The sequence below is a fragment of the Crinia signifera genome, chromosome 6 (genome assembly GCF_055691185.1).
Source record: "Crinia signifera chromosome 6, ASM5569118v1, whole genome shotgun sequence".
Lineage (NCBI taxonomy): Eukaryota > Metazoa > Chordata > Amphibia > Anura > Myobatrachidae > Crinia > Crinia signifera.
Genome location: NC_139222.1, coordinates 169,690,428 through 169,708,187, shown reverse-complemented (window position 1 = coordinate 169,708,187; position 17,760 = coordinate 169,690,428). Strand labels below are relative to the sequence as shown.

The window sequence follows — 17,760 nt, the reverse complement described above, 5'->3', positions numbered from 1 at the left end:
TGAGGTTAAACCGTTTTTTTTTTCATTTCTTAAATATAATTTTTTGACTGTTTATGTTATTTGAGGGCAGATTTCTCTGGAACCAAACAGCGCAGTTTCACGGAACCAAAATCATTCGAAGCCAACTCAAAAGTTCTTCAATATGATACTGGTCTCATGTAAATGGGTCAGTTGGTTCCGAAGATATAGCTGGTTGGTTAAAGGGGGGAAGGGAGAGGGGAGTGGTTGTCTCTCCCCCTCACACCGAAAATGCAGGGACTAGGCTGGTGTATAAGGGGTCAGCCTGGTAATGTCCCTGCATGATCCTGGGACCATATTCCCGGGTAAATCCCTGCATTTTCTGTTGTGAAAGGGGTATTATTTCAAACAGCCGTGACCTGCAGTGCTCTGAATACAGCCGGGCAGCCCCCTGCTCTCTGCCCAGCTGTCAATGACTGTCACCCCTGCAGCTTCCGCTCCAATTCTTCTGCCCGATTTCACCCCCTTTAATCATGTGGTGCCGGCGCCCGGTGTGCTCCCCCGATGTCACGCACAACAACAGCGCGCACAATATTTAAAATGTCCACTCGGCTAGAGGGGACACCAGGAGGGGAGTGGGAGCGTGCTCTGCGCTGCGCTCTGCTCCTCTCCCCATAGAAGCAGCTGCACCGCTCTCCATCTCTCCCTGCAGCAGCAGCTAAGGCTCATATAAAAATGTACAGTAAGTGGCACTTTTGGGGGCATTGCTTAAGGGACGCTACAAGTGGCAGTATGTGGGGGCATTACGCATAATGTGTGGCTTAATGTGTAAGGGGCATTACGGTGTGCAGCATCATGTGTAAGGGGCATTATGTGTGCAGCATCATGTGTAAGGGGCATTATGGTGTGCAGCATCATGTGTAAGGGACTATGGAGGTTATTCTGATCGTAGCGGCCAAACGTGCGTACGTTCGCTATTAACGTATGCTATCCGTACGCGGCCGTTGGGGTTAAGTCCACCCACAAATCAGCCGCATACGTACGGGCAGAAACAACGTCGAAGGGGAGTGGCGTACAATTGAGCGTACGCCAACGTACACGGACGGACCAGCCCTTACACTCCGACAACTGGCGTACAATTGAGCGTACGCCACCGTTTACGGACGTCTCTCGTCCGTCTTCCCACCGACTTCTTGCGGCTATCTGAGCGTACGCCAGCTTGCACGGACGGGTCCCTATTGTTTTCAATAGAAAACTCAGCTTATGTCACCGCTCGTGAGAGTGAGCGTACGTCCGTGTACGCTGGCATACCCTTCACATATATGGACCTGCAAATCTTGCCTTTCAACTATAATTATGAAAATTAATTAATTGATTGAATTAATTAATGTGCAAAATAGTGGGCATGGGCTTAAAACATTGCTGAAACATCCTTTGTAGGTGTTAGATGTGGTTTATGTTATTGTATCATAAATACAAAACCTATGTTTGTATTAGAGTGAACACGTTGACACATGTCGACTTGTGTAGATTGAGTGTGCTACTGTGTAAAGTCTATGAAAGCACGTAGTGAATGTGTATAACTGTTTAACAAATACCTACCTTAGCATATATAAGCAGGTCTTAAAAAAATTCTTACCTTAAATTAAACAAACCTTTAAATGTAGAGAAGTATAGAAAGATAAGCTTCCAATGTGTTTGAGTGCTGTGTGTGGCTTGCAGGTAGTGAAATCATGGTTTGGACTTAATAGACTGCAGCATTGGTTATTACATTCAGGTGTATGTGTTTGAGTAGTAATCAGCGTAAATTAGCAAACCCAGGCGCACGCTGGCATGCGGTATCTGTAGGGGTGGTCTGAGGTGGCGGTTGGCGGCCGCCTGTTTTGTGTCCGAAATGAACGGTGCTTTAGTCGATCGTGCGGTAGTAGCACCATTCATTTTTGGTGCACACCCCCGTGTACGCCCATGTTTACGCCCATTTTCCCTCATTATTTCGGCCGCTCCCCTCAACACGCCCCTATGCCGCCCCCAATGCCCGTACTCTCGCGTACAGGTTTTTTTGCACGGAGAGACCCGTCCGTAAGCGTTGTGGAGTGTTCGCGCCTGCACATTAGCGAATGTACGCATGCGCAGATCATGAAAAACCCCGGAACGTACGCGTACGGCCCGGCCGCACCAACCAGAATAAGGCCCATTATGTGTGCAGCTTCATGTGTAAGGGACATTATGTGTGCAGCATCATGTGTAATGGGTACTATGGTGCGCGTCATCATGTGTAGTGGGTACTATGGTGTGCGGCATCATGTGTAATGGGTACTATGGTGTGCGGCATCATGTGTAATGGGTACTATGGTGTGCGGCATCATGTGTAATGGGTACTATGGCTAAGCAAGAACCAGTGGCGTAACTATAGAGGGTGCAGGGGGTGCAGCTGCTATGGGGCCCGGCGGGTTGTGGGGGCCCGAGAACCCAGCACACAATCCCCTGCACCCTCTTCAATTTGTACTGGCCCGATCTGTCTGTCAGCGTGGCGGCGGTGGGTTGCGCAATGAAGGGGAGGAGGGCTAGTATATCCAGGCTCTCCCCTTTCCTTCTCCTTCTCTTGTGGTGCTGCTGCTGGGGCTCTACGTCACAATCTAGTGACCAGCCCCAGAGTGAAAAATGAAACTAGCCTGCTGTCAGCGGAAACCAGGCACTGGAGACCCTGTGCTACATTTGCGGGAGCCCCCGCTGCCATGTCTGCAGGAGACCTAGCCCTGGGTGTGCGTAAGACCCGGCGCTAGGAAGAGGAGACCCGGCCCTGAGTTTGCAGAAGAACCGTGGCTGTGACAGGAGACCCGGCGCTGTATCTCTACTGCAGCTGAACTAAAGGGAAAGTGGAAAGGAGGAGGGGATGGAGCAGAGCAAGGAATTAGGGCCGCCTTTACTGGGACAGGTACAGGTGGTATGGGATCTTGAGATACCGTTGTCACTGTCACAATCCTGCTTTTATCATCTCTCTCTCCCCCCTGTATCTTTACCCTCCCCCTCTCTTTTTCTCAGTCCCCCGCACTCTTTTTCCTCTTGCCCCCTCTCTTTCTCACAATCCTCTCTCTCACCCTCTCCATCTCTCTGCCCCTAGACTTTTTCTCCTTATCTCTCTCCTTCCCACCTTTCCCTTTTCTCTATCCATTTCCCCCCCCCCCCCCCCCACCTGGCACACTATCTCCCCCCCTTTATCTTCCTGACACCTTTCCTTGCTCCCTGGGAACTGGGGCAGCATTACATTCTGCCCCGTCCCGTGCCCCCCCCCCCACATCCTTTCACTCTTGCTCACGTCTCTCTCTGCCATTCTCTCTCACTAGTGCTCACACATCTAACACACCTTTCTCTTTAGCTCCCCACTACAATGCCCCCCACCTAAACAGACATTATTATGACAACAGTAGGGGGGCCCCTTTGAATATTTTGCTATGGGGCCCACAAAGTTATAGTTACGCCTCTGGCAAGAACCCCCTAGCAATGAGCACGTAGGTAAGCAGCACTTATGTGGCAAATATGTAATGGGCATTACGGCTTGTTATCATGGGCATCATGATGAGTGGCACAATGTGTAATGGGCATTATGGTGTGTGGCCTTATGTGTAATTGGCATTACGGCGTGTGGCTTTATGTGTAATGGGCATTACGTAGTTTGCTAAAATGTGTAATGGGCATTACTGGGTATGGTCTAAAGTGTAATACCACACCCCTTTTTGTGATGCCACGCCTCCTTCACATGAGGCCACGCCCCTTTTTGCCGCACGGCTGCGCCGCGCAAAGGTCCCCCTGCTGTTGTCTCTAGATCTGGGACCACCCATTACCATAATTCTAGATTCGCCTATGATGCCCTATGTCTACAACAGGGACAGCGCTGTCCCTGCTGCTGGCTCTGAGCTGCGCTGGGATCTCGCGTGAGTAGCGAGATCCCGCGCATGCGCAGTCCAGCCGGCCGGGGAGAAGCAGACAGCGCGTCAGTGTTAACTGACGTGCTGTCAGCTTGAGGGGACATCGCCGGAGGGGGGAGTTAGCGCTCCCCCACTCCGGCGGCAAGATCTTAGTAGATCTTGTCGGTGTCCCCTCCTGCTTCGCCTCGCTAATGAGGCGAAGCAGGAACTGTTAAAGCGGCGCGATAGGCGCCGCTATAATAAATCTACCCCTCTGTGTCTCCCTTCGCTCACCACAACTTTACTAAAGGTAATAGATGGTGGCATGGACACAGCAGGGTGGTGTGGACCCAGAGTAGTATGGGTTACGCTACCTATATTCCGTAGCATAAGCTGTGTCCGCAAAGATGAGGAAGTACCATAATTTATTTTCCCCACAAATACACACCTTAATAAATTATAAAAACACATGCAATCTCCGTGTTAGTAACTCCGGCCAGTAGGTGGCGCACAACCCAGTTTGGCCACGGTCTTCTGTAGTGTCCGCTCGCCGTCTCGTTGGATTTGGCCGATGTAGGTGTGACGTGGATGAGGAAGTGAGTAGTATCTGCCAGGCAAGCATTTCAATCCATTCACTACACTGACGGAGCGCATCGTTTGAGACGCCGGTTTAAAGACGGTTGGTAAATTAAGGCCAAAGCACAATGGAAGATGCGTATACAGAACACACCTCTTATGGGATTTGTGCACGAAGTGATGAGACAGAAAAACTGGGGTAGACTGTGACGCCAGGGCTGTCAGAGCATATAGATAGTTGCTAAATTCTAACCATAGAGAGAATAAAATGACTGGGCTGCAAGAGTATGGAGGTATAGTATAGGTACTGCGCTGGCAGAGAGTATAGGGTCTGGGCTGTCAAAGCATAGAGGGAGAATATAGGGACTGGGCTGGCAGAGCATAGAGGAAGAATATAGGGACTGGGCTGGCAGAGCATAGAGGGAGAATATAGGGACTGGGCTGGCAGAGCATAGAAGGAGAATATAGGGACTGGGCTGTCAAAGCATAGAGGGAGAATATAGGGACTGGGCTGGCAGAGCATAGAGGGAGAATATAGGGACTGGGCTGGCAGAGCATAGAGGGAGAATATAAGGACTGGGCTGGCAGAGCATAGAGTGAGAATATAAGGACTGGGCTGGCAGAGCGTAGAGGGAGAATATAGGGACTGGGCTGGCAGTGCATAGAGGGAGAATATAGGGACTGGGCTGGCAGAGCATAGAGGGAGAATATAGGGACTGGGCTGGCAGAGCATAGAGGGAGAATATAGGGACTGGGCTGGCAGAGCATAGAGGGAGAATATAGGGACTGGGCTGGCAGAGCATAGAAGGAGAATATAGGGACTGGGCTGGCAGAGCATAGAGGGAGAATATAGGGACTGGGCTGGCAGAGCATAGAGGGAGAATATAGGGACTGGGCTGGCAGAGCATAGAGGGAGAATATAGGGACTGGGCTGGCAGAGCATAGAGGGAGAATATAGGGACTGGGCTGGCAGAGCATAGAGGGAGAATATAGGGACTGGGCTGGCAGAGCATAGAGGGAGAATATAGGGACTGGGCTGGCAGAGCATAGAAGGAGAATATAGGGACTGGGCTGGCAGAGCATAGAGGGAGAATATAGGGACTGGGCTGGCAGAGCATAGAAGGAGAATATAAGGACTGGGCTGGCAAAGCATAGAAGCAGAATATAGGGACTGAGCTGGCAGAGCATAGAAGGAGAATAAAGGGACTGGGCTGGCAGAGCATAGAAGGAGAATATAGGGACTGGGCTGGCAGAGCATAGAAGGAGAATATAGGGACTGGGCTGGCAGAGCATAGAAGGAGAATATAGGGACTGAGCTGGCAGAGCATAGAGGGAGAATAAAGGGACTGGGCTGGCCTAGAATATAGGGACTGTGCTGGCAGAGCATAGAGGGAGAATATAGGGACTGTGCTGGCAGAGCATAGTGGGAGAATAAAGGGATTGGGCTGGCAGAGCATAGAGCATGGGTCCTCAAACTACGGCCCTCCAGATGTTGTGAAACTACAAATCCCAGCATGGCTTGCAACAGTTTTGCTATAAGGGAGTGTTAAAACTGTGGCAAGGCATGCTGGGATTTGTAGTTTCACAACATCTGGAGGGCCGCAGTTTGAGGACCCATGGCATAGAGGGAGAATATAGGGACTGAGCTGGCAGAGCATAGAGGGAGAAAATAGGGACAAGGCTGGCAGAGGGGATGCAGTTAAAATCCCGGCGGTCGGGATCCTGGCGTTCAGAATCCCGACGCCGGAATCCCGAACGCCGAAATCCCGACACTTTCTCCCTCCGTGGGTGTCCACGACACCCCTGAAGGGAGAATAAATTAGCGTGGCGAGCGCAGCGAGCCCGCAAGGGGGGGGGGGGTCCACGTCCGCCCCCCTTGTCGGGATTTCGGCGGTCGGGATTTTGAACGCCGGCATCCCGACCGCCGGTATTTCATACTGAATCCTGGCAGAGAATATAGGGACTGGGCTGGCAGAGCATAGAGGGAGAATATAGGGACTGTGCTGGCAGAGCATAGAGGGAGAATAAAGGGACTGGGCTGGCAGAGCATAGAGGGAGAATAGTAAGTAAGTAAGTAAGTTTTATTTATATAGCGCACTTTCTCCAACAGGACTCAAGGCGCTTTACAGACAATAAAAATAACAATGCACATACTGCAATACAAAGGGTTATCAGTACAAGGAACAGGCAACAATGGCAGTACAAATGTACATCACACATACAGATATGCACAAGACGCATTCTAATAAGGGACACGGACATGGGGAACATATTTACCGAGCTGTGCAGTACCCAGGCAGCCATTCAGCGGCGCCACATGGTGATTGCACAGCCAGTAACAGTACTGATATATATAAACTAGATGTACTCTAATGAGGAGCACAGACATGGGGACCATATAATTACTGAGCTGTGCAGCACCCAGTCAGCCAATCAGCGGCGCCACATGGTGATTGCACAGCCAGCTAGGTAGCCAGTAACAGTACTGATATATATACTAGATGTACTCTAATGAGGGTCACAGACATGGGGAACATATCATTACTGAGCTGTGCAGCACCCAGGCAGCCAATCAGCGGCGCCACATGGTGATTGCACCAGCCAGTACTGTACATATAGAACACAAAAGAACAGTACAGGGTACACAGAACTAGTCATAACACAATTAAAGCACAATTCTTAGTACACAATACAGCTGAGATATAAGGAAGTGAATGAGAATAGATGCAGGTATAGATTGTAGATGAGTAAGAGAGCTGTAGTTGAAATACAAGAAGAGTGCAGTGAGAACAGGAGGGAGGAGGGCCCTGCTCTAAGGAGCTTACAATCTAGAGGGAGGGGGAGACAGACAGGTGACATGAGGTGCAGGTAAGGAAACCTGAGGCAAGAAGTGAGCATGGCAGGACACGAGGCAGCAGGTAAAGAGAATGGACAAAGTAGTCCTCTCTCTCCTCCTATCCTCCTCTTCCCCCTCCACCTGCACCCTTGACCCCTAATAGCTTTGCACCGTGGGCCATGCCACAGCACACCCTGCTAGGGGCAGAAAGCATGCAGAGTGAATAGGGAATGCACAGGATTGAGGAACCATGGCTCTGGTACATAGAATGGTTCAGTATGAAGTTCATTGTCCTGGCTGTGCAAACTGTAGGTGATGCTGGGTCAGGTAATTCACTGCAGAATGCTGGATTTTCAGTGGAGAATATAGGGACTGGGCTGGGAGAGCGTAGAGGGAGAATATAGGGACAGGGCTGGCATAGCATAGAGAGAGAATATAGGGACTGGGATGGCAGAGCATAGAGGGAGAATATAGGGACTGGGCTGGCAGAGCATAGAGGGAGAATATAGGGACTGGGCTGGCTGAGCATAGAGGGAGAATATAGGGACTGGGCTGGCAGAGCATAGAGGGACAATATAGGGACTGGGCTGGCAGAGCGTAGAGGGAGAACATAGGGACTGTGCTGGCAGAGCGTAGAGGGAGAATATAGGGACAGGGCTGGCAGAGCATAGAGGGAGAAAATAGGGACTGGGCTGGCAGAGCATAGAGGGAGAATATAGGGACTGGGCTGGCAGAGCATAGAGGGAGAATATAGGGACTGGGCTGGCAGAGCGTAGAGGGAGAATATAGGGACTGTGCTGGCAGAGCGTAGAGGGAGAATATAGGGACAGGGCTGGCAGAGCATAGAGGGAGAAAATAGGGACTGGGCTGGCAGAGCGTAGAGGGAGAATATAGGGACTAGGTTATCAGTAGGAGACTGTAGGTTGTTAGAGAGAGGGGTACTGTGGGTTGCCAAATGGAGAGTGAAAGAATGGCTGCGTGTGTTGCTGGATGGAGAGAGAGAGACTCCAAAGCCTGGGCTGATGTGTAGATGGAGACAGGGACTGTGGGCCTAATCTGGCAAAGTAATAAGAGACTAGTTTGATAGTGCAAGAGACAGTCTAGTGCTGAGGTGAAAATAACGCAACACAAGTAGAAAAAATGGTTGAAGATAAGGGTGATAATGGGAGTGGGGAGTTCACCTTAACTGAATAAGGAAACTAAAAGAAAAACTACATGACCATTTAAGATGACCACTTAAGCTCTGCAGGCTACACGTTTTATGTATAGGTGACGTCAGTAGTGCAGATAATGTTATATGTCACTCAACTGCATTTGTCATCTCTAAATATCACTCTATATCTTGACATCCCCTTCAAAATACTAGCTCCATGCCGGTTTCTTGCTAGTTCAACCTGGTTTTAGGTGCGATGTGAAAGGGCTTAGCGGGTCCAGCAACCCTGCATTATGACCCACTAAAAAAGCAGGGTTCTTACCTGTTTGTTGCCAGGTTACTCTGCAGTGTAAACAGGTTAAACATGTTAACCGTGTCGAGGGACCCGGTTCCCGTTCACACTAATGGAGGAGGCAGAGCTTGGAGCAGAGTCAGCTCCAAGCACTGCCTCCTCCCCTGCTTTTTGATGGTGCTCAGCTGCTCTGCCCCGCCATAATGTCAGCAAACCAGCAATATTGGCGGGTCACTGAAGGGGCCTGAAGACAGCAAAATGCAGAGTCGCATCGGGACTGAACCGTTTCAAAGTCACGATGCAACCCTGCATTTTGCAATATTAAAGCAGTATAAGTAATGGCTATATCTGTCAGATAGAGGCCATAATTGAGTAGTGTGCACGCTGCACCAGGGCTTGATGTTCGGTCAAAACCCGTTGTATCAGCTTCCGATATAGTGTGTTCTGCATGCTACAGTATGTTAGCCCCGTCGTTTTGGCTTTGTACAAAAAGTGCAGTGGGTAAGGACTTTGGCCCAGTGTCTAGCATGGAGAAACTGGAATAAAAAAAATGTAACTATATAATTATTGAGTAGTGTGTAAAGGTTGTATTTGGGATTGAGTTGGGCAGTATTGTATAGTGTGGTTGATTGCACTAGTAAGAAACTGGAAACATTTGGTGGAGAAAGAGGGATGGACAGAAACATCAAAGTGATGGATTAAGTGTTTTCTTATTCAGGAAAATGTCACGTGTTGCTGGGAAAGCCGGAAACCTCCGAGACAAACTAGATGGAAATGAACTGGACTTGAGTTTAAGTGACCTGAGTGAAATCCCAGTGCGAGAACTAGTAAGTTATTGGTGGAAATATAGTAGGATCTAATTTTGCAATAAGATTATAAGTAACAATATTTTATAAAGACTAAAGCAGCCTGGTTTTACCTTGTAAAAAAGTGTTCCTTTAAATCCCATGGCTACAACCCAAATTATCATGTCTTTTCAGAAAATGCAGCCATATTACATTCCAGCCACTGTGTCTTTTTCTTCTAATGTACTAAATGAGTCCGTTCACAGATATTTCTCACAAATGCATCTTATACAGCTCTGTATTTCATTGTTTAAAATGCTTAACAGTCCTTGTCCCTAAAATAATTGCTATTATTAGCATGTATACTCTTTGGTTGCTTTTAAACATATGTGGTACTTGCGATCATGTATATACATTGTGCCACATTCCTTGTGGGTGATGCTGGAACCATCTGTTGTCTCTTTTGAAACATTTGTTCAAATAATTGCACATGCTCAGTTCTGTCTCATTAGAGGGAGCACAAAGGTAGAAAATAAGTCATATTGGGGCAGATGTATTAATCCTGGTGAAGAGATAAAGTGGAGATAAAAGTAGAAGGTGACAATACACCAGCCAATCAACTCCCAACTATCATTTTTTTCAAACACAGCTGATTGGCTGGTGCGTTATCACCTTCCACTTTCTCTTCGCCAGGCTTAATACATCTGCCCAATCGTCATCTGCCATCTTTGGAGTAGGATACCACCTAATGATAAATAAATATGATTATTTTTTCTAAACACTGCAAATAATTTATTTAAGGGCTGCTGCATTTATTTAATTTTTTTGCTGATTCACCTTACCGGCAGGTGTAGTGACTGTGCAGTTTTCTATTTACTCTTTGGTTTGTACCAAATTCATACTTCTGAAGAATATTATCAACCTAAAAAGCATTCTAATAAATGGTTGCCTGTAGTCACTGCATGCTTACTGATACTAGGTAAATTTACTAAAACTTCTAAAATTGAAAATTGGTGATGTAGCCCATAGAAATCAATAGGATTCTGTCTATCATTTCTCTATTGCAGCGGTTCTCAAACTGTAGGTCCTGACCCCAAATTGGGTCCTGACCTTCTCAGCATGGGGTCGCCACTCCATGTTGCTTGTCATCAGGCTGATGACTTTTCTAATAGTCAGTGATTCAAGGAGTCTGAAAAATCTGTTGCATTGTCTGTTACTTCAGGCTCCCCACATTATTTTGTGCCTCCACAATGCTGCCATGTACAGATGGGTCAGGTCCCATCTTTGCAGGGGATGGCGCTGGCGTCGCCAGCCGCCATCCCCCGCCAGCGCCATGGCGATGGTGAGAAGGGGACGCGCGCGCACGAGCGGCGTGCGCGTCCCCTTCCGACGGCGCTTCGATCCGTTCCGCCGGCGGTAACCCGGGGTCCCCGCCGCCTGCCCGCACCCCCCCTAACCCCCCCTAACCCTGTCCGTCTCCCTGAGGCGGAGACGGACAGGGTTTCCGTCGCGCTAGCGACGGAGACTGAGACGCGCGTGAGACGCACGCGCGTCTCAGTCTCCTCGCTGGCGAGACTGCTGGCGGGTCGCCAGCGCGTACGTTCTGGCGACCCGCCAGCAAGGATGTATACAGTAACATACTGTATGTGCTGTCTGCTGACTACACATGTGATGTAATGACCTTCTGCAGCAATTTGCTGGGATCCTGTCATTATTTAATGTCTGATTGGGTCCCAGAACAAAATAGTCTGAGGACCCCTGCTCTATTGTATCCTAGAAAATGATAGACAAATTCTGATTGGTTGCTATGGGCAACATTACCTCTTTTCATTTTTAATAACTTTAGTAAATTTACCCCTAGGTATGTAGAGAAAAAAACTAGTTTCTCTTTACACTTTTTGTGCTTGAAAAAAAGTTCTTCTGCTAATTTATGCACACCCAAAAAATGCCATCTGAACAGCCATGACACACCTGCATTTACCCGACTACTCTCTGTTACCTCCCCCAAACGCTATCTACCTGTCACTCAGTTTGTGACTAATCCCAGTCACAGTCTGCAAATACTGCAGCATGCCGCTATGCGTATGCATGTGCAAAAATGGCTGCTGGATTGTCAGATTTGTGACTGTTTTTGGCAAAATATATGTGGATTCGACCATCTACTGGTGTAGATTGGTGTATTCCAACTGCCGGAACGTTTCCGATATTCGGAAGATTTAGTTCTGACTGTCCAATTGACGTGGAATTGGCCAATATTCTGACTATCTGAAACGTTCTAACAGTCAAAATCAACATTGAATATCCCCTAGTCCAGTGGTTCGCAAACTTTTTTGAATCACGGTGCCCTAGAGCATCAAAATATTTTCATGGCACCCCTAGGCCAAATGCTTCTTATCGAGAAATTCAGAAAAAAATATTAAATGAAGTGCATTGTGTTTATATGTCACAGTTATCTGGTGAGGGACAGGATTTGCTTCTGTTTGTCCACATATATTATGATTGGCAGCCAAAAGCACTTGTTTTTGCCTGGTACATTGCACATAACTAATATGAATTGATCCGGGTCCACCAACCCAAAGGCACCCCTGTAAGTGTCCTGAGGCACCCCAGGGTGCCTAGGCACACAGTTTGGGAACCACTGCCCTAGTCCAATAGCTTCTTCTAGCTTACCTCTGACCACTGAGGTCAGTCTGAGTGCTGATACATTGATGCAGAAGTAGCACTGATGAATGTTTATGTAGCTGTGAAGGGAGGTCTCTTATTGCTAATAATAGCACAACCGTCTCAAATTATTTTTGTCTCAAGATATGTTTTTCCCTTTTCTTTCTATAGATTTTCATTTTTATTGTGCTTCTTTTCACTTGCCCACTTTCTCTGTTTCTGTATTCAGGCTGCCCTCCCCAAGGCCACAAAGCTGGATCTGTCTTGTAACAAGCTGACAACATTACCGGTAAGAAATTGCATGTGTCAAAGAGATCATGTCGTTTTTAAGGAGAGTAAATACTTTCCATGTCATTCCCAAGGTTGCACACCCAAAGAGAAGACCCACAGGCACACCTATGGCCAGGAAACATATATATTTAAAAACTATAAATACTTTTTTCCTGTCCCTCTGCATGTGGAGCAGATATTGGGCCTTATTTTGGTTCATTCTTTCTGACAAAATCCTTCTTAGATGGACAAAACCATGTGCACTGCAAGGGGGGCAGATGTAACATGTGCAGAGAGAATTAGATTTGGGTGAGTAATTTTGTTTCTGTGCAGGGAAAATACTGACTGCTTTATTTTTACACTGCAATAGGGATCTCACTTTGAAGTAAAACCCCACCCAAATCTAATTCTCTCTGCACAAGTAACACCTGCACCCCTGCAGTGCACATGGTTTTGCCCATCTAAAAAGGATTTTGTCAGAAAGAATGAACCAAAATAAGGCCCATAGTTTGTGCAGGGAAGAGTGGGGCCCTCTGCTTCTCCCTTGAGACACTTTATATTTTTATTTTGTACATGTTATTCCTTGGTGCTGGGCTTTCCCTAAGGGTGTTAGTTGGCGTTGAGGGGGCTGGCAAATTTCCCGGTGCTTGGGGATGATGTAATCTCCAAGCGCTGGCTATGGACCCGCCGCCATCACCAGCCCAGCATTATGCCGGATGGGGACACTGTGTAAAAGGGGTCAACGGCCGGGTTGCACTTGTTGGAGCCGCGTCCAAAAACCCAGGTGCGACACAGCATCTTGGTGTATAAGTGGTCTTTACCTTTGTTGTATTTTCAACACAGATAAAGTTAAATGATTTTGTCATGTTTACTGTTGTGGCATCTTAATATCTATAGTGGCTTGTCTCTGCAGGGGGAGTTTTGTTCCCTCACGCACATTGTACGGTTGGACCTCAGCAAGAATCAGATCCTGCAGCTTCCTTCTGAATTTGGCCGGCTGGTAAACCTACAGCACCTTGATCTGCTACAGAACCGCTTGTCAGTGTTGCCTGTAACCTTTGCTCAGCTCAAGGTAAAGACCAGTAATTTGTCTATGAAGTATACAGTAGCTGAAAGAGTTCTCCATACAGAAATGTGTACAATAAGAAAAATAGAGTGTGAATGACTGAGCACTGTGTTTCCTTTCAAACCAATGACAATAACATTAATGCTATAGGTATGATATACCAAAAAATGTCTTTGGCAATGAGGGTAGAGTTGGACTGCAGCCGTGGTACATTAATATTTGCATTCTTTATAGAACTTGAAGTGGTTGGACTTAAAGGACAATCCATTGATCCCTGCTTTGGCCACTGTTGCTGGAGACTGCTTAGATGAGAAACAGTGCAAGGAGTGTGCCCAAAAAGTAAGTATGAAATGGAACATTGTACAGTATTCATGCTACCAATTAGTGATATTTGGTACAAGTGCTGGACCCATACTGAAGCAGTCTGTTACTGATTTGCAGTCTGCTGCCATTCAGGGGAGGCGGCCTCAGTTTACCAATACAGAGGCGTGTCCCCACATTTTTGATGAGGCCAATATCTCCGCCGGATGACAGATTTGTTGGCCTCTTGGTTGGAGTTACAGGTGCTGGCTTGTGCAAAAACCATGTATAATGTGCCAGCCAGTGGTAACATAGTTGATGAGGTTGACATTAGTTCATGAAGTTCAAACTTTATTTGAATTTCTGTCGTGCGCAGGTTATAGTTTAAAAATGTTGTGGTGTGGTAGATGTTACAATGCTGCATGCTAGGGTGGATAACTAACGATCAATCGGGAGGTGTAACGCCTGCTGCATTAACATATTAGTGCTATTGCCAGTCACATCTGAATCGGGCACACAGTCATATTTGTTTTAGCTATTGTTCCTGTAACAGAAAATGCTTATTTACCACTGCACCACTTTGTAATGTGAGTCATTGTATACAATTCTTTCTAATAAATAAAAACAGAATTTGTTAGTTGAAACACTCAGCAATGTTCATGTGGTTTTATTTGTAATTGAGGAATCCTGCTTAATGTTACTCTGTTTTGTATAGGTTCTAGAGTACATGAAAGTTATTCAGGCTGAACAAGAACGAGAAATGCAGCGCAAGCTTTTGGAAGAGCAAGGTGTGTGCAATCACCTTCATTTATAGGCGTGTAGATTGTCCTGAGCACAGATTCCTCTGTATTCATAGATATGTTGGTATTGCTTTCAGCACAGAAGCAGAAACGTGAGGCTGAGCAGAAAAAGAAAGAGGAGAGGGAGCGGGAACAGCGCCGCAAACAGAAAGCTCAACAAAAAGCGCGCAAGAGGAGGGACTACGATGCTCTTCAGGCAGCTCAGCAAGAGATCAAGAAGAAGGCAGGAAGAGAGCCCTCTAATAATCACAGTGAGTGGGGTTTCTTTCATATGAGTAGCCCTCACCAGATAAACCAGAAAGGATGTAATCCTGCAAAAAGAAATTCACTAGTATTCACATTTTCCTGCTGTCTCCTAATTGGCTTTGTCTTTCTATGTCACTGCCTATTGATCAGAATGATGTCCATTTATCACACAATAAGCCCCTCCTATCCACTATTGCATAGAGTAAATGTAAAATACCCAAAGTAAATCCAATCCTATTTCACTTAGCATAGAACAAAGATTGTATTGGGAATAATAGAACATGTGGAATGGAGATAAAATGTTTCCATAGTAACTTTTCGCACCCTCCCAAATGCTCAGTTATACGGGAGTTCTATTGAAGATCGGATATGGGAAGCCAATCTGTTTTTAGTAACTTCTAGAATGTGCTTCATTAATAGATTCTGATTGGTTGCTATGGGCATCCATCACATCTTAATCAATCCAATAGTGTCTAGGAAAGTATTTGTTAAATACATGTGATAATATCTGACATGTAATCTCAATTACTCCCTTTGTATTGAAAGGGTAGATCCAGTGGTAGATGACTCTGAAGGTGGCGATACACTACTACAATGTATCACAGCAGTGTATATCCAACCTTCCTGGGCGGCAGGATCGCATGCAGTCCTTTCACATGTGATATATCGCATGCGACCCCGTTAGACACCGCCAGTAGGGGGGCCGAGTCGGACAGACAACAGGTCCGATGCACACAGAACCACTCATCGGACCTGAGGTGTAGGTATCGGTTGAAATCGGCCTAGTGCATGGGCACCTTTAGGCTAGGTCCACACCTGACCGTCATCCCAACAGAGTGGCCGATCTAGAGTATACACGCTTATACTGAGTTACTCAATGCGATAGGTCAGTGAGCGACATCGTTCTCAGACATATTGGGGAAAAATACCCAACGATGGGCTTATGATGGGCTATGAAATCCCGGTGGTCAAAATCCCGACGCCGGAATCCCGACCAGGGGGGGGGGGGCGTGGATGCCCCGCCCCCCCCCCCCCCCCCCTTGCGGGCTTGCTGCGCTCGCCACGCAGCAGGCCCGGTGCCTCGCTATGCTCGGCACACTAATTTATTCTCTTTATGGGTGATGTGGACACCCACAGAGGGACAAAGTGCCAGGATTTCGGCCGTCGGTATTTTGACCGCCGGGATTCCGACTGCCGGGATTTCAACTGCATCCCCTAATGATATATTGGCCAGTGTGTGCCCAGCTTATCTTTGAATATTTTAGACCTCTTAAGATCTATATTAGATTTATTCTTTTAATGTTCTTTACCAAATACAAGCATCCCAACAGTGATATATATATATGTGTCCTTTTTGTATCCAGTCAGTAGAAAGGTTATTTCTATTTTTAAAATATAAATAACTCTCTCTCCCTTGCCAGAAACCACTACTGTGCCTGTAAAGAAGAAGCAGCAGCTCCGGCGGAGTTCGTGGTTAGGGATACTCATACGGATCGTCCTCTTCATTCTCATGATGACTCTGGGAAGTGTTGCAGTGTGTCGCTATACTCAGCTTCAGACTCAGAGTGTCTGCTCCAGTCTCAATGCAGTGTATGAAGACACAATGAGTACTCTACGAGGCTATCACATGCTGGAAAGCGTTCTACAGTTCACAGGATCACCACAGTAATGACACAGGACATTGTAAAAAAACAAAAGGGTTAGCTCCCTTTCAGGGTGTTTGTATTAGGCTTGGAGCTTGCTCCATGTTGTTTTAAGTATTCACTTGTTTGTTTTTTTTTAGAATAGGAACTTCCTTCCATCTATTCCCATTATGTATTGAATACATTTTTGGTATCCCTACGAGAGGACAAAGGCTTCCTGTCTTGACTCTATCTTGATTGTATGTAAGAAGATGATGTGCTTTAAAAGAAAGGTGTCCTGCTACATTTCTATGGCTTTTCCAATTTACAGAGACAAGAACGGTTACCTTGTGTATAGATTGACTTGCTATATTTTTATATGGATTGTGTGGTCTGCTTCCTATACAGAAAAATGGATGAAACATCTGTGGCATTGTGCATTCTTCATTTTACAAATCTGGTAGTAGGGTCCGGGACCAAGCTACTCTCTCCCTCTGACTTTTCTGCAATGCAACATTGTAAGGGTTCTTTGTAAACTACTATAAGGTTATCTTAAGGATTACAGTGGATACCAAATTTCCATGAACAAATAATAAAAACATCTTGTTTACCGCTACTCTGCTGTGGTTTGCCAGGTTGCCTGCTGTTCTGTCAGAAATAGATTGTTACGTAGGTGCTCATTTAGAGCTGGATGTAAGGCTGTTGCCTTTGTGTAAGATATGAATTTTTGTATTGCAGATATACACGTGCTGTACATCTATATCTGGATCTTCTTTTTTTTGTTTTTAAAGTATTTTATTGTAAGACTGCATATTAACAGTCATGAAATAGTAACAGTCATGTATAAAGACAGAGTAATCAAACATATTTGAGGTGTCCAGCGTCACAATTTAAAAATAGAGCACTTAAATCAGGGGTGTCCAAATTTTTTTGCGACGAGGGCCAGATTTGGTGAAGTGTAAATGTGTGGGGGCCGACCATTCAGCCTGACATTCTTTGAATCATTAATCACATCAGAATGGTCCCCCACTCACTGTATGTCCCCCAGCCTGCCCCTCCTTCACTGTATGTTCCCAGTGGCGGATTCAGGGGGGGGGCACCTGGGCACGTGCCCCCCCTGTCATTTATTTTGTAGCTGAGGACCAGGGCTTTCCAACGAGCCCAGCCCCGTGTCTCTAGCCCCGCGGGAACCGGAGATATCGCCTGGCAAACCTGTAATGTTTTTTCCCCATAGGATAATATGGGACCCGTCAATTCCGACCCCCACCCGGTTCCGACGGCTGCCAGTTC

General features: G+C 46.8%; 1 protein-coding gene across 3 annotated transcripts; it reads left to right on the top strand.

Annotated features, from left to right (window-relative positions):
• Positions 1-4,356: 4,356 nt before the first annotated feature.
• LRRC59 (leucine rich repeat containing 59) lies at positions 4,357-17,086 on the top strand. 3 transcript variants are annotated; one of them, XM_083148083.1, is made up of 8 exons: positions 4,357-4,459; positions 9,439-9,547; positions 12,396-12,455; positions 13,350-13,508; positions 13,737-13,841; positions 14,518-14,590; positions 14,680-14,853; positions 16,270-17,086. In XM_083148083.1, the coding sequence occupies exons 1-8, from the start codon at positions 4,452-4,454 to the stop codon at positions 16,515-16,517; spliced, it is 936 nt and encodes a 311-aa protein (XP_083004209.1). In that variant the 5' UTR covers positions 4,357-4,451; the 3' UTR covers positions 16,518-17,086. The 3 variants fall into 3 exon arrangements, with proteins under 3 accessions (XP_083004209.1, XP_083004210.1, XP_083004211.1); XM_083148084.1 differs by having other exon boundaries at positions 4,422-4,542; XM_083148085.1 differs by having other exon boundaries at positions 4,433-4,546.
• The last annotated feature ends 674 nt before the right edge of the window (positions 17,087-17,760 follow it).